The sequence below is a fragment of the Mobula birostris genome, chromosome 17, assembly GCF_030028105.1.
Source record: "Mobula birostris isolate sMobBir1 chromosome 17, sMobBir1.hap1, whole genome shotgun sequence".
In the NCBI taxonomy this organism is placed as follows: Eukaryota; Metazoa; Chordata; class Chondrichthyes; order Myliobatiformes; family Myliobatidae; genus Mobula; species Mobula birostris.
Window position 1 is genome coordinate 1154529 of NC_092386.1, and position 14773 is coordinate 1169301.

Sequence of the window (14773 nt, forward strand, 5' to 3'; positions counted from 1 at the left end):
GAATCTACAACACATTTCTTTACAACCCTATCTACTTGTGATGCCACTTTCCACAAATTATTGACCTGTATTCCCAGAACACTTTGTTCTATCACACTTCTCAATGCCCTCCCATTCGCGATGTTAGGCCTACCCTGGTTGGGTCTACTGAAGTGCAAAACCTCACATTTGTCTGCATGAAATTCCATCTGCCATTTACAGCCCACTTTGCCAGCTGATGCAGATCCTGCTGCAAGCCACAATAGTCTTCCTCACTGTCCACACACCCCATTCTTGGTGTCATCTGCAAATTCGGTGATCCACTTAACCAAATTATCAACCAGATCATTAATATAGATGACAAACAAGAAAGAACCCAGCACTGATCCCTGTGGCACAGCACTAGGCACGGGTCTCCTTTCAGAGAAGCACCCATCTACTACCACTCTTTGCCTTCTCCTACAAAGCCAATACCTAATCCAATTTACTACATCATCCTGAATGGCGAGCTGCTGAACCTTCTTGATTAGTCTCTCATCCGGGACCTTGTCAAATGCCTTAATGAAATCCATGTCGACAACATGCAGTACCTTGCCTTCATCCACTTTCCTGATAACTTCCTCAAAAAACTCTATAAGCTTGGTTTATATCATGCACAATTCTGGCTATCCTTAACCATTCCATGTATATTCAAATACTTATATATTCGGTCCCTTAGAATATCTCGCAATAACTTTCCCACAGGTCAGACTCACCGGCCTATAACTTCCTGGCTTCTGTTTAGATCCTTTTTAAAACAGCGTAACAACATCGGCTATCCTCCAATCCTCTGCTACCTCTCCTGACGCTAAGTTTGTACGTTCTTCCTGCACGTACATGGATCTCCTTCAGCTGCTCTGCTTTCCTCCAACGGTCCAAGACGTGCCAGGTAGTAGGTTAATTAGGCATTGTAAATTGTACAGGCTGGAGTTAAATAGGTAAGGTTGTGGGGTGGCGTGGCATGGCTTGTTGGGCTGGATCTCGAAGTCAGGGTGCCCAAGCTTTTTTTGCCATGGACCCCAGCCATTAACCAAGGGGTCTGTGGATTGCTGGGAAATGGATAGATAAATAAAGGAGAGGTACTGAGATGTCTGTCAATATAATTCCTGGCTAATGTCTGATTATTTTGTTTTGCTATCTGTTTTTTACAGTTTTTTTTCCCTTAAAAGGTTCCTTCATTGGAGCTCAGTCAAGGAGCATGTTAGTGAGTGGGTTGCAATTAAACCACTGAAGTAACATTTGTTAAAATTACATTTAAAAGAAATGTAGTCTCATTGTGCGTGGGCACACAGCATCCTAGTGTTACTCAAATAGATATTTGAGGCTCTTATTAGAATTTCGGCTTTGCACTGGGATTGGGTGCTCTAAACATAACAAAACAGTAATTAAGAATAAATTTGGATTGAGACAGTTTTCAGTATACCCCCGCCTATGCAATGGTAAGAGGAGATTGGATATGGACTGTTTTTCTCACCTGTGATATTCTGTAGAAAAATAAGGGGGATATTCCGCTGACAGCAAAGTTCAATAAAATGTGTTCCCTGCAATTCAAAAGTGGTTTGGTTAGAAGGTGTTGGGGTTTTGTATTCTAGGTCATTGAAATAAATGTCCAAGACAGCAGTAAATCACTAACAGCAGAAAACCTCCCATTTCATGCAACCATTGTCAGGGTGAAATAGACCACAAAACTCCATTAGAACACCACAACTCTGAACACATGTTAAACACTGCTAAATTATTAACTTTTGTTCTATATTTATCACTTCGCTTAAAGCAAATACTATGCCAACATCATACATATTAAATAACAACAGAAGCGTATCTTCAGTGGCTTGGAGAGATGTCATGAAAGGATAAAAGACCAGTATTGAAAAGCCAGAAATGAGAATTTATCCCACAGGTATAGGGTGGGATGGGTTTTATACTTCACACAAATCACCTCATGCTGGAATTTTAATCACAGAAATGAGAACTTATCCCACACAAACCAAACTTCCATCCTTGGACTCACTTTACACCGCACGCTGTCGGAGCAGTGCTGCCAGGATAATCAAGGACACGACCCACCCAGCCAACACACTTTTCGTCCCTCTTCCCTCTGGGAGAAGGCTCAGCAGTTTGAAGACTCATACGGCCAGATTTGGGAACAGCTTCTTTCCAACTGTGATAAGACTGCTGAACGGATCCTGACCCGGATCTGGGCCATATCCTCAAAATATCCAGACCTGCCTCTCGTTTTTTTTGCACTACCTTACTTTCCATTTTTCTATTTTCTATTTATGATTTATAATTTAAATTTTTAATATTTACGAATTTTAACTATTTTAAATATTTTTAATATTTAATATTTGTAATCCAGGGAGTGGGAAGCACAGAACCAAATATTGTTGTGATAATTGTACGCTCTAGTACCAATTGCTTGGCGACAATAAAGTATAAAGTATAAAGGTATAGTGTGGGATGGGTTTTATACTCCACACAAACCACCTCACCCTGGAATTGAAATCACAGTAGGGCTGAAAGAGTGGGTTCTGCACTGTACCTCTAAATAAAATAATTTTTAAAATAGTTTTAAAATTTGCCTGAATTCCTCATGGAAGCAGGTATAAAAGTAGTTTCAAGAGGGAATGAAGAAATGAAGAGAAAGATCTTCAAGGATTTCGGGAAATGACCAGGTGAGTTCAGAAGTATTGATGAAGAAAACATTTAAACATTTTGGACGGCATGGCACCATAGCATACTGGGATTATAGCACCAGAGACCCAGGTTTTATTCCCACCTCTGTCTGGAATGAGTTTTTACATTCTCCCTATGTCTGCAGGGGCCTTCTCTGGGTCCTCCAGTTTCCACCCACATGCAAAAGACATAGAGTTTAGTAGGTTAATTAGTCAGACGGGTGTAATTGGGTGGCACGGGCTTTTGGGCTGAAGGGCCTGTTACCATGCTGCATCTCGAAATGAAAATAAAATCAATACATAAAGCAGAATTGGAAAAGCTTAGTTGAGGCTTCTTTTTGGGAAGTGAAATGTACGGGGAATAACAAGGTAAATTTTGTTTCCAGCTTTGTGGAGGGCTGCAACAGGGGCCTACAAGTTCTGGATTCCTGTATTTCCACTGAAGAACAAGGAACATCCAAACTTGTTTTCCCAACTGTGCTCAGGATTGGATTCATCATGCAATCAGCACTGAAGCATGAAATGTAGTGACTCAAAAATCTGGCCTTTGAACCAAAGGGAATAACTTCACTCAATTACACTTACCCCAATATTGAAATGCTTCAACGGGGTTGTATATTGTAACATATATGTATTTTGATAATAAATTTACTTCAAACTTTGATTCCTGAACAACAAGCATTGAATCTGACCTGATACACGAACATTCCCATCAATATGAATGGAGAAGAAATGGATCAAGGGACCACAACAGGTTTAATTATGTTTCTTAAATAGTTCAAAATAATTTTTTTAAAGTTATTAAAGTTGTCCATAAAATGCATTTAATCTTATTAAAACGCTTTAATTTTAGTATTTTGTTGTGTTTCAACAATTTAAAGATACAAAATATTTCTGAATTTTGCAAAACCTTCAACAGCTAAGGCTTTGAGCTGCCTAATCTTTTCATGATCAAAATTTATCCTGAAACCTCCACCCTCCACATAATGGTTCACCAGTTCTGGGCAGAAAATTGGCTTGAGTAGATCAGCACTACATGTGCACTGGGGGTAATTACGTTGATTGGTGGCGGGGGGGGGGGGAGGTCACAGGCATCTCAGCGATGACCACAAAATCTAGGCAAATAGTCCTTGTGCAGCCATTGTGATATTAAATGGTCAAGATGATTCATTGAACGCTAGCAGGGGCAGAGTCCTCAGCTGTAGTGAGGACTAGGCCTGAAACCATGGTGTCGCCTGTTTGCAGCCACCCTGAGTGAGGTGACAAGGCCCTTGCGTTTCACCGGGGGCAGTGTGGCACGGTGTCCGGAATGGAATCAGAGCTGTCCTCTCAGGGTTTTGCTCAGCTGAAGACAAGCACTGTTGTGGCCGACTGCAGATGTTGTTTTAGCACCACTCAATGGGCTTGGGCCTCAAACTGCGAGGTCGCTTGCTTTTCAGCTGTGGAAGATGAGGCTCCTGAGCCATCGTGCTCTACTAGGTGTGGCATAGCACAGCTGTGGCGACTGAAGGTTTAAAATGGTCTGGACTACATACATATATATTTGTCTGGTTGCGTCTTATATACATGAGGACTGGGCTTCAAAGCCAAGGTGTCACCTAGCAGGCGTCGGAGGCCAGTCTACAGATGATATCGGTGGGCTGGGAATCGTCTGGACTATACATAAATACTTCAAAAATAAAGGATGTGATGCCACTATGAAAAAGCCTACACGTCTTAAAACGCAATGCTTTTTTCCCCCGCTAATCAAATACTTCTAAAGGGCAGGATCAACATTTAATCGCTCTCTGGTCTGGTAAACCAAGCTGCCATCTTGTGGACGGACAGCAGCAGCTCACCTGTCAAGTGTAACCAGGTACAGTGTGAGCAGTAAGTGACAGCCTGGCCAGTAATGTACCTCCTATCCATGAGGAGATACAGAGAACAGCTCAATGAGAGATTGAAAGCTTTCTGGCTTAGTTAGTTAAGCAGCATTTCCAGTAGGGACTCACATTGGGATATTTTAAATTCATACAGTTAACCATTGTGAAACTATACGAACACATTACATTTGCATACAGTGCATAACTGATGAAAGGGTGCAGTGGTCTAAAGCTAGATTCCGTCTTCAGCTAGGGTGATGGAACTACAGTACTGTGTAGAAGTCTTTGGCACATATATTCCTGGGGTGCCTCAGATTTTTGCACGATCCTCGAGTAATCTTATGGATTGCACTCTACTGCTGCTGCTGATAAACCTGACTCTCTTGTGAATTGAGAGAGGGAAGGGGAGAAACAGGAAAGGAGAGGGGAGGGAACGGGAAGCATTCTGTAATGATCAATAAACCAATTGTTAGGAATTAAATGATATTGTCTGGTGTTTCAGGGCAATACCCTGCCCTGGCACTCCTTCTCTGCCACCTGTTCCACAGTGCACCCGCAGTGCTCCACCCTCACATCCTTTGCTCCTGCCAGACTTACAAACTCGCTCTCCACTTCATGCTGACAAATACAGTACTGTGCAAAAGCCTTAGTGAGGCTGGCAATATGGAGCTTGCATGCTCCACTTGCACTGGAGCTCATTCCACACCCTCACCATCCTCTCAATGGATAAGTCCCCTTAAACTTTTCACCTTTCACCCTTAACCCAAGATCTCCAGTTGTCATCCCATCCAACCTCAGTGGGAAAATGCCTGCTTGAATTTATCCTATCTATACCCCGCATAATTTTGTATACCTCTATCAAATCTCCTCTCAATCTTCTACATTCCAAGGAATAAAATCCAAATTTATTCGATCTTTCCATATAACTCAGGTCCTCCAGACTTGGCAAAATCCTTGTAAATTTTCTCTGTACACTTTCAACCTTATTTACATCTTTTCTGACCAACAGTTAGGTGACCAAAAATGCACACAATACTCCAAATTACGCCTCACCAATGTCCTAAACAAACTTCAACATAACATCCTATCTCCTGTACTTAAAACTTTGTTTATTGAAAGCCAATGTACTAAAAGCTTTTTTTTTAACAACCCTATCTACCTGTGACACTACTTTCCATGAATTATGGACATGCATTCCCAGATCCCTTTGTTCTACTGCACTCTTCAGTGCCCTACTGTTCACTGTGAAAGACCGACTCTGGTTGGTTATACTGAAGTACAACACCTCGCACTTGTCTGCATTAAGTTCCATCTGCCATCTTTCAACCCATTTTTCCAGCGGATCAAGATCTGCTGCAAGCCCCCGGAGGCCTAAAAGGCACTTGGCAGATCCTTTTTGATACCATCAAAATTAACTTTTCTCCAATTTAGAACCTCAACCCATGGACCAGAATCAGAATCAGGTTTATTATCACCGGCATGCGATGTGAAATTAGTTAACTTAGCAGCAGAGAAAAAAAAAACAAGTAAATTAATTACATATAGTGAATATGGAATTACTGGAGTTCTTTGAGGACATGAGTGCAGTGGATAGAGGGGAACAGGTGCATGTCGAATACTTGGATTTCCAGAAGGCGTTCGATAAGATGCTGCACAAGAGACTTATAAATAAGATACGGATACATGGAGTCGGAGGCATGGTAAGCAGCTGCGGGCCCAGCACCGACCCCTGCGGCACCCCACTCACCACTTGTGGGGGCACACCACTCTTCCAGGATCTCGTTATTTCATGATCTCATGGTGTGTCCCTTGCCTTAGTGAACCTGTTCTTTTTATCCCCCTGCTGGGGTATCGCCCGTCCATCAAACTTCAAACAGTTCAGGTTCAAAGCAATCGGTCTGTCAATATCTGAAATGTGTTTCTTTCTCGTTAGTCTCTCTCTTCTCTCTTATTAGCATTTTGAATGTTTCTCCATTGTCTCCCTTATCTCTCTCATCAGCATCAATCTTCTGATAACTTGGTTTGTCGTCACAAAGGGTTATGGGGAAAAGGCAGGTAGATGGAGCTAAGTTTACAGACAGATCAGCCATGATCTTATTGAATGGCGAGGCAGGCTTGATGGGCCAGGTGGCCTACTCCTGCTCCTATTTCTTATGTTCTTATGAATAGATTTTTTTAAATGTGCAAAAACAGAAATACTGTATATTAGAAAAAAAGTGAGGTAGTGTCCAAAGATTCAATGTCCATTTACGAATCGGATGGCAGAGGGGAAGCAGCTGTTCCTGAATCGCTGAGTGTGTGCCTTCAGGCTTCTGTACCTCCTACCTGATGGTAACAGTGAGAAAAGGGAATGCCCTGGGTGCTGGAGGTCCTTAATAATGGACGCTGCCTTCCTGAGACACTGCTCCTTGAAGATGTCCTGGGTACTTTGTAGGCTAGTACCCAAGATGGAGCTGACTAGATTTATAACCTTCTGCAGCTTCTTTCAGTCCTGCGCTGTAGCCCCTCCGTACCAGACAGTGATGCAGCCTGTCAGAATGCTCTCCACGGTACAACTATAGAAGTTTTTGAGAGTACTTGTTGACATGCCAAATCTCTTCAAACACCTAATAGCGTATAGCCGCTGTCTTGCCTTCTTTATAACTACATCGATATGTTCCGACCAGGTTAGATCGTCAGAGATCTTGACACCCAGGAACTTGAAGCTGCTCACTCTCTCCATTTCTGATCCCTCTATGAGGATTGGTATGTGTTCCTTCGTCTTACCCTTCCTGAAGTCCACAATCAGCTCTTTCATCTTACTGACGTTGAGTGCCAGGTTGTTGCTGCGGCACCACTCCACTAGCTGGTATATCTTACTCCTGTACGCCCTCTCGTCACCACCTGAGATTCTACCAACAATGGTTGTATCGTCAGCAAACTTGTAGATGGTATTTGAGCTATGCCTAGCCACACAGTCATGGGTATAAAGAGAGTAGAGCAGTAGGCTAAGCACACCCCTGAGGTGCACAACATCAGCGAGGAGGATATGTTATCACCAATACGCACAAATTGTGGCTTCCGGTTAGGAAGTTGAGGATCCAATTGCAGAGGGAGGTACAGAGGCCCAGGTTCTGCAACTTCTGAATCATGATTCTGGGAATGATGGTATTAGATGCTGAGCATTAGTCGATGAACAACATCCTGATGTAGGTGTTTGTGTTGTCCAGGTGGTCTAAAGCCATGTGGAGAGCCATTGAGATTGCGTCTGCCGTTGACCTATTGTGGCAATAAGCAAATTGTAATGGTCCAGGTCCTTGCTGAGGCAGGGGTATCTTTTTCATATTTACTTTGAAACTAACGGCTTGTCAACACTAGATGCAAAGTGTTCACCAGCACAAACTTCTGTCACTTGCTCTGTCTCATTCCTTAATAGCCAATCCGGTATCGCACACTCTCTCGTTGGGACTTCAGTGTACTGATTAAGAAAACTTTCCTGAACACATTGACAAACTCTATCCCATTTTGTCCTTTTACTGTATAGGAGTCCCAGTCAATGTGTAGAAAGTTAAAATCACTTACTATGACAACATTATGTTGCTTGCAACATTATAGAATCTTTACAAATTTGTTTCCCTAAGTCCCATAGACTGTTGGGTGATCTATAATATAGCTCCATTAACATGGTCATAACTCTCCTATTCCTCAGTTCTGCTCATAAAGCTTCACTAGAGGAGTTCTCCAGTCTGTCTTGACTGAGCACTGCTGCGAAAATTTCCTTGACTACTAACGCCACCACTCCTCCCTTGATCACTCCCACACCGTCATGTCTAAAACAAAGGACTTCCGGAATACTGAGCTGCCAGTCCTGGCCCTCCTGTAACCAAGTCTCACCAATGGCTACAATATCATAATTCCAGGTGTTGATCCATGCCCTGGGTTCATCTGCCTTTCCTATGATACTTATTGCATTGAAAAGCCAAGAGGTTATGTTGAAACCTTATAAAACTCTGGCTAAGCCACATCTGGAGTATTGTGTACAGTTCTGGTCGTGCAACTATAGGAAGGATGTTGAGGCTTTGAAGAGAGTGCAGAAGAGGTTCATCCTGTCTGGTTTAGAGGGCGTGTGCTATCATGAGAGGCTGGATAAACTTGGGTAGTTTTCTCTGGAGCACCGGAGGCTGAAGGGAGAACTGAGAGAGGTTTATAAGATTATGAGGCATAGATAGAGTAGACAGGGAATATTTGTTTGCCAGGGTTGAAATGTGGAATACCGGGAGGCATGCTTTGATGGTGAGAGAGGGTAGGTTCACAGGGGAAGTGAGGGGCAAGTTTTTCACTCAGAGAGTTGTGGGTGCCTGGAATTCACTGCCTGGTATGGTGGTAGAGGCAAATAAATTAAAGGCTTTTAAGTGACGTTTCAATAGGCACGATGATATAAGGAAAATAGAGGGATATGGACATTGTGTAGGTAGAAGGGATTAGTGTGTTTGGGTGTTTGTGATTTGCTTTTTAGCTAGTTCGGCACAACATTGTAAGCTGAGTGACCTGTTCCTGTGCTGTACTGTTCTATATTCTATGTTCTTTAAAATATGCACAACTCAAGACATGTGTATTTCGGACTGCGCTCAACATTTTGAGTCCTGACTCTGTCTGAGGTCTTAACAACAGCTGTCTGCACACTGTTCTGGCACTCTGGTCCAGAATGGATGATGGTTGTGCAGAGTGGATAGTGGTTATGCACTGAAATCCTGGTAGAAGTCAGCACCTCAGCAATAGAGTAAGGGAAGCTGCGACCAAAGAGGAAGTACAGGAGCCCAAAAACCACACTCAACGTTCGTGGAACAGCTTTTTCCTCCTTGTTATCAGATTCCTGAACAGACCATGAATCACGAACTCTAATTCACTATTTTTGCACTATTTATTCAATTTTTTAGGATATTTCTTCTTGCAATTTATAGTATATTTTTGGTATTGCACTGTATTGCCAGCACAAAACAGCAAATTTCACAACGAATGCCAGTGATTCGGATTCTGATGTTGGTGGGGATGGGGAATTCACTAATTCAGCAAATTGTAATTCTGTGAAACAGAAATAACTCAGCCTACACAAAGTAAAGGCAAAGGTAATGAAGGCAATCCATCAGCAGCAGATGCTACGCCCAGGTAATGTTTACAAGGATGGAATATATTGACTTTGTGACTAAATATCTGATTAAAATCAGCCAAGTTTAATCAGTGCAGTCAGGGAGCAGTTTGACATTTCACTCCCAGGTGGATGTGTGTAAGTAAACGTGTCACAATACCGTTAGTTCTCGAAATGGCTCATGTACACCTCGTACAATTAAAATTTGTCTTTATAATTTTACAATTGATCAGTGGGTTAAAAGAGGCAAATGGAGGCTGCAGACCAGAATAATCAGAGAACCGCCTGTGTTTTTGATGTTCAGTCTTAGGCGTAAAGATGCTCAAATGCATGACGCATTGCTGTGTTACTGGTTCAATAAATAGAAATGCAATAAACTTAGTCAATACACAAAATGTCAGAAAACAACAGACAGAGTGCAAGAGAGCGTCAGGTCTTTCTGTGTCAAATGTTCAAAAGTACCCTTGGTACGTTTTTGTATATGTGCCTTTTCCACTGTCATTATAAAACTGTTTCATACCACAGATCTTTACCTGAAGAAGGATCTTGGCCCAAATGGTAACTGTTTATTCCTTTCTATAGAAGCTGCCTGACCTGCTGAATCCTCCAGCATTCTGTGTGCTACTCTAGATTTCTGTATTTTTTTAAGCTGACTGCTAACTAAAATTCCCTGATTTGTTGTTATTTGCGGACTGTTAAAAGTGGACTTGTTGCAGATTCTGCAGAAAACTGGGACAGTCATCAGCTGGGCATTTTCCATTTGTGGCCCAGGTCCCTCAAATCATCACTCAACTTGAAGACTCTTGCATGTGTATAACATGCACCTGATTAAATTGCTTCTCCAAGACAACCATTCTTGGCTCAAGAACGTGCTGGTGATATACAGAGATATTTTGTAGGCAGCTAACAAAATTACTAACTATTCTACTAAATATACCAAATTTTTTTCTGGATTACGATTACTGACATCTGCAGCCTGTAATTTCCCTTTGAGAGCTGTGTTTTCGAATCGTCTGAATGATCTGATGTTTTTGCAGTATCCTGAATGACTCGGTGAACTGCACTCTCCAGAATGCAGGTACAGGCCCATTGGCCATTGCTGGAGTAGGTATCACGTTGGATTGAAGGGGTGGGGTCCTAGCACAAGAGTGAAAAACGAGCTTATATTCGGTTGATTTCAGTACCGAGCCGGATCTAAAAGATTAAGATTTCAGAGCCAAGGGTGGAGGTTGAACTGGTTTTCAACTCACTAGTCCATGTCAGCCAGGATTCCATTCCCCCCCTCCCCCAAGACCTCAAGATCTGGCAACATCCTTGTAAATTTTCTCTGCACTCTTTCAAACTTCTTGATATTTATCATTGAACTTTCGTGTTTTTCGTAGGTAACTACGGGTAGGTAGTGGGAGTTTTTCACCTCAGAGGATTAGTATTTACTTTCTATTTATTGCAAATGGAATACATTGCAATCATATGAAACAGATGCTGTCAACAAACCTTCTTGGCAGATTCTGAGAAAAGAACTCCATTGTTTCCAATAATGCCAACTGGATATCCAAAAATCCTTGCAAATCCTGAAATATACCAGAGGAGAAAAACACTAAGGAAATTTTAAGCAAATGTGGTCTTAAATACTACTTTGATCACAATAATTTTATATACCTCACCATCCAGGACATACCCTCTTCTCATTACTACCATCAGGGAGGAGGTACAAGAGCCTAAAGATGCACACTTAATGTTTTAGGATCTATTTAGAAACATACATAGAACAATTTTGTACCGACTACATAACCGGCTCTAAAAGTTGCTTAGACTGTCCCTACCACGTAGCCCTCTATTTTCCTAAGCTTCATGTACCTATCTAAGAGTCTCTTAAAAGACCCTATTGTATCGGTCTCTACCAACTTCACTGGCAGTGTATTCCACACTCTCTGTGTAAAAAAACTTACCTCTGACATCCCCCTTACACTACTTGCAAGCACCTAAATTTTAGTTTAGTTTTTATTGCAACTTATAGTATTTCCTTTTATGCCACAAAACAACAAACATCACGCATGTGTCAGATCGCCTCATTTTAGGAAGAGTGTGGGAGCTTTAGAGTGGGTGCAGAGGAGATTTGCCAGGATACTGTCTGCATTGGAGAGCGTGTCTTGTTCAGGATAGGCTGAGTGAGCTAGGATTTTTCCCCTTTGGAACAAAGGAGAATGAGAGGTTACTTGATCAAGGTGTACAAGATGATAAGAGGCAAAGATTGAGTAGATAGCCAGAGACTTTTCAGCATGGCGGAAATGGTTAATACAAGAAGACATATTTTAAGGTGATTGGAGTTAAGTATACGAGGGAATTGTCAGAATTAATTTTTTTTTTACGTGGAGAGCGGTGGGTGCGTGGAATGTACTGCCAGAGTGGTAGTACAGGCAGATATATATTAGGGGAATTAGGCACATGGATGACAGAAAATGGAGGGCTATGAAGAAGAGAAGGATTAGATTGATTTTTGAGTAGGTTAACAAGTTGACCAAGGAGCTTGTCCTATATTCTATGATCCTGATCCTGATTCTTAAAGTTACGATCGTAATAAATATTCCATCAAAATTTAAACGTTTATTGAAAATGATTTTATGCACTCAAATACTGCTTATAAACCACCAGGAAACATCACAATTATTTGAACTGACCTGATAGACTGCTCTTTTCCTTAACAAACCTAACTTTCAATACACTTTGTAAGAAGAATTACTCTGTATTACTGTCTGAGTAAGGAACACCAACCAGTTTGAGCAGCTGATCATTTTAGGATTTATAGAAGTAATCTGAAATAAGGGCACCCAAGGCATTTTGCTGAAATTTCCTAATAAATTGAAGATGGTGGGAGAGAACATTAAGATGAGGAACCAAGGATAAAAGTTAACCAAGCAGGAAAAACCAAATGGAATATAATGAGGGAGGATGTGAAATTATCCAAACAATCTGGAATTCCCTCCTGAATGGTTCACACAGGACCCAGTGCAGGCAACGGGAGTACCTGGGAAAGCAAGCAGAACGTCACTGTAAGAAAGGTGGGATGGTCTCGACCTGTTCACACTGCAGTATGAAAAAACATAAAGGAACTTGACTGAAATTTAGAGTATCGACAAGATGGATTTGAATTTTTTTCTCTCTCTTATGGAAGAATCTAGAAATAAACATAGAAACATAGAAAACCTACAGCACAATGCAGGCCCTTCCGCCCACAAAGCTGTGCTGAACATGTACTTACCTTAGAAATTACCTAGAGTTACCCATAGCCCTCTATTTTTCTGAGCTCCATGTACCTGTCCAGGAGTCTCTTAAAAGACCCTATTGTATCTGCCTCCGCCACTGTTACCAGCAATCCCTTGGATTCTCCGTCGCTCCAAGGGAAAAAGGCCGAGTTCACTCAACCTATTCTCATAAGGCATGATCCCCAATCCAGGCAACATCCTTGTAGATCTCCTCTGCACCCTTTCTATAGTTTCCACATCCTTCCTGTAGTGAGCTGAGCACAGTACTCCAAGTGGAGTCCGACCAGGGTCCTATATAGCTGCAACATTACCTCTTGGCTCCTAAACTCAATCCCATGATTGATGAAGGCCAATGCACCGTATGCTTTCTTAACCACACAGTCAACCTGCGCAGCAGCTTTGAGTGTCCTATGGACACGAACCCCAAGATCCCTCTGATCCTCCACACTGCCAAGAGTCTTACCATTAATACTATATTCTGACATCATATTTGACCTGCCAAAATGAACCACCTCACACTTATCTGGGTTGAACTCCATCTGCCACTTCTCAGTCCATTTTTGCATTCTATCAACGTCCCACTGTAACCTCTGACAGCCCTCCACACAATCCACAACACCTCCAACCTTTGTGTCATCAGCAAACTTACCAACCCATCCTTCCACTTCTTCATCCAGGTCATTTATAAAAATCACAAAGAGAAGGGATCCCAGAACAGATCCCTGAAGCACACCACTGGTCACGGACCTCCATGCAGAATATGACTTGCCTACAACCACTCTTTGCCTTCTGTGGGCAAGCCAGTTCTGAATCCACAAAGCAATGTCCCCTTGGATCCCATGCCTCCTTACTTTCTCAATAAGCCTTGCATGGGGTACCCTGTCAAATGCCTTGCTGAAATCCATATACTTTACATCTACTGCTCTATCTACATCAATATGCTTAATCACATCCTCAAAAAATTCAATCAGGCTCGTAAGGCATAACCCGCCTTTCACAAAGCCATGCTGACTATTCCTAATCATATTATACCTCTCTAAATGTTCATAAATCCTGCCTCTCAGGATCTTCTCCATCAACTTACTAACCACTGAGGTAAGATTCACTGGTCTATAATATCCTGCGATATCTCTTCTCCCTATTCTTGAATAAAGGAACAACATCTGCAACCCTCCAATCCTCCGGAACCGCTCTCATCCCCATTGATGATGCAAAGATCATCACCAGAGGCTCAGCAATCTCCTCCCTCGCCTCCCACAGTAGCCTGGGGTACACTTCATCCAGTCCCGGTGACTTATCCAACATGTTGCTTTCCAAAAGCTCCAGCACATCCTCTTTCTTAACATCTACACGTTCAGGCTTTTCAGTCTGCTGGAGGCCATCACTACAATCACCAGGATCCTTTTCCATAAGACCATAAGACAAAGGAGCAGAAGTCAGCCATTCGGCCCATCGAGTCTGCTCCGCCATTCTATCATGACCTGATCCAGTCTCCCATTTAGTCCCACTCCCCCGCCTTCTCACCATAACCTTTGATGCCCTGGCTACTCAGATACCTATCAATCTCTGCCTTAAATACACCCAATGACTTGGCCTCCACTGAAGCAAAGTATTCATTAAGTATCTCTGCTATCTCCTCATACACACTTTTACACTGTCACATTTGATTGGTCCTATTTTGGTCCTAATAGGGATCATTAAAGGAACTTGACTGAAATCTAGAGTATCAACAAGATGGATTTGATTTTTCTTTCTCTCTTATGGAAGAACCTAGAAATAGGGATCATTGTTTTTACATAATGAGTTACCTTTTTAAGATAGGTAAGGTGA

At 42.1% G+C, this 14773-nt stretch overlaps 1 protein-coding gene across 1 annotated transcript in view; it reads right to left on the minus strand.

The window, feature by feature from the left end:
- The window catches only part of mccc2 (methylcrotonyl-CoA carboxylase subunit 2), a 124287-nt gene that overhangs the window by 35434 nt on the left and 74080 nt on the right, over positions 1-14773 (minus strand). The window contains exons 12-13 of the mRNA XM_072281174.1: positions 11175-11251; positions 1493-1559 (exon numbers count right to left, since the gene is read on the minus strand). Of these exons, the coding sequence (XP_072137275.1) occupies positions 1493-1559; positions 11175-11251 (144 nt within the window). The remainder of the gene's footprint in view (positions 1-1492; positions 1560-11174; positions 11252-14773) is intronic.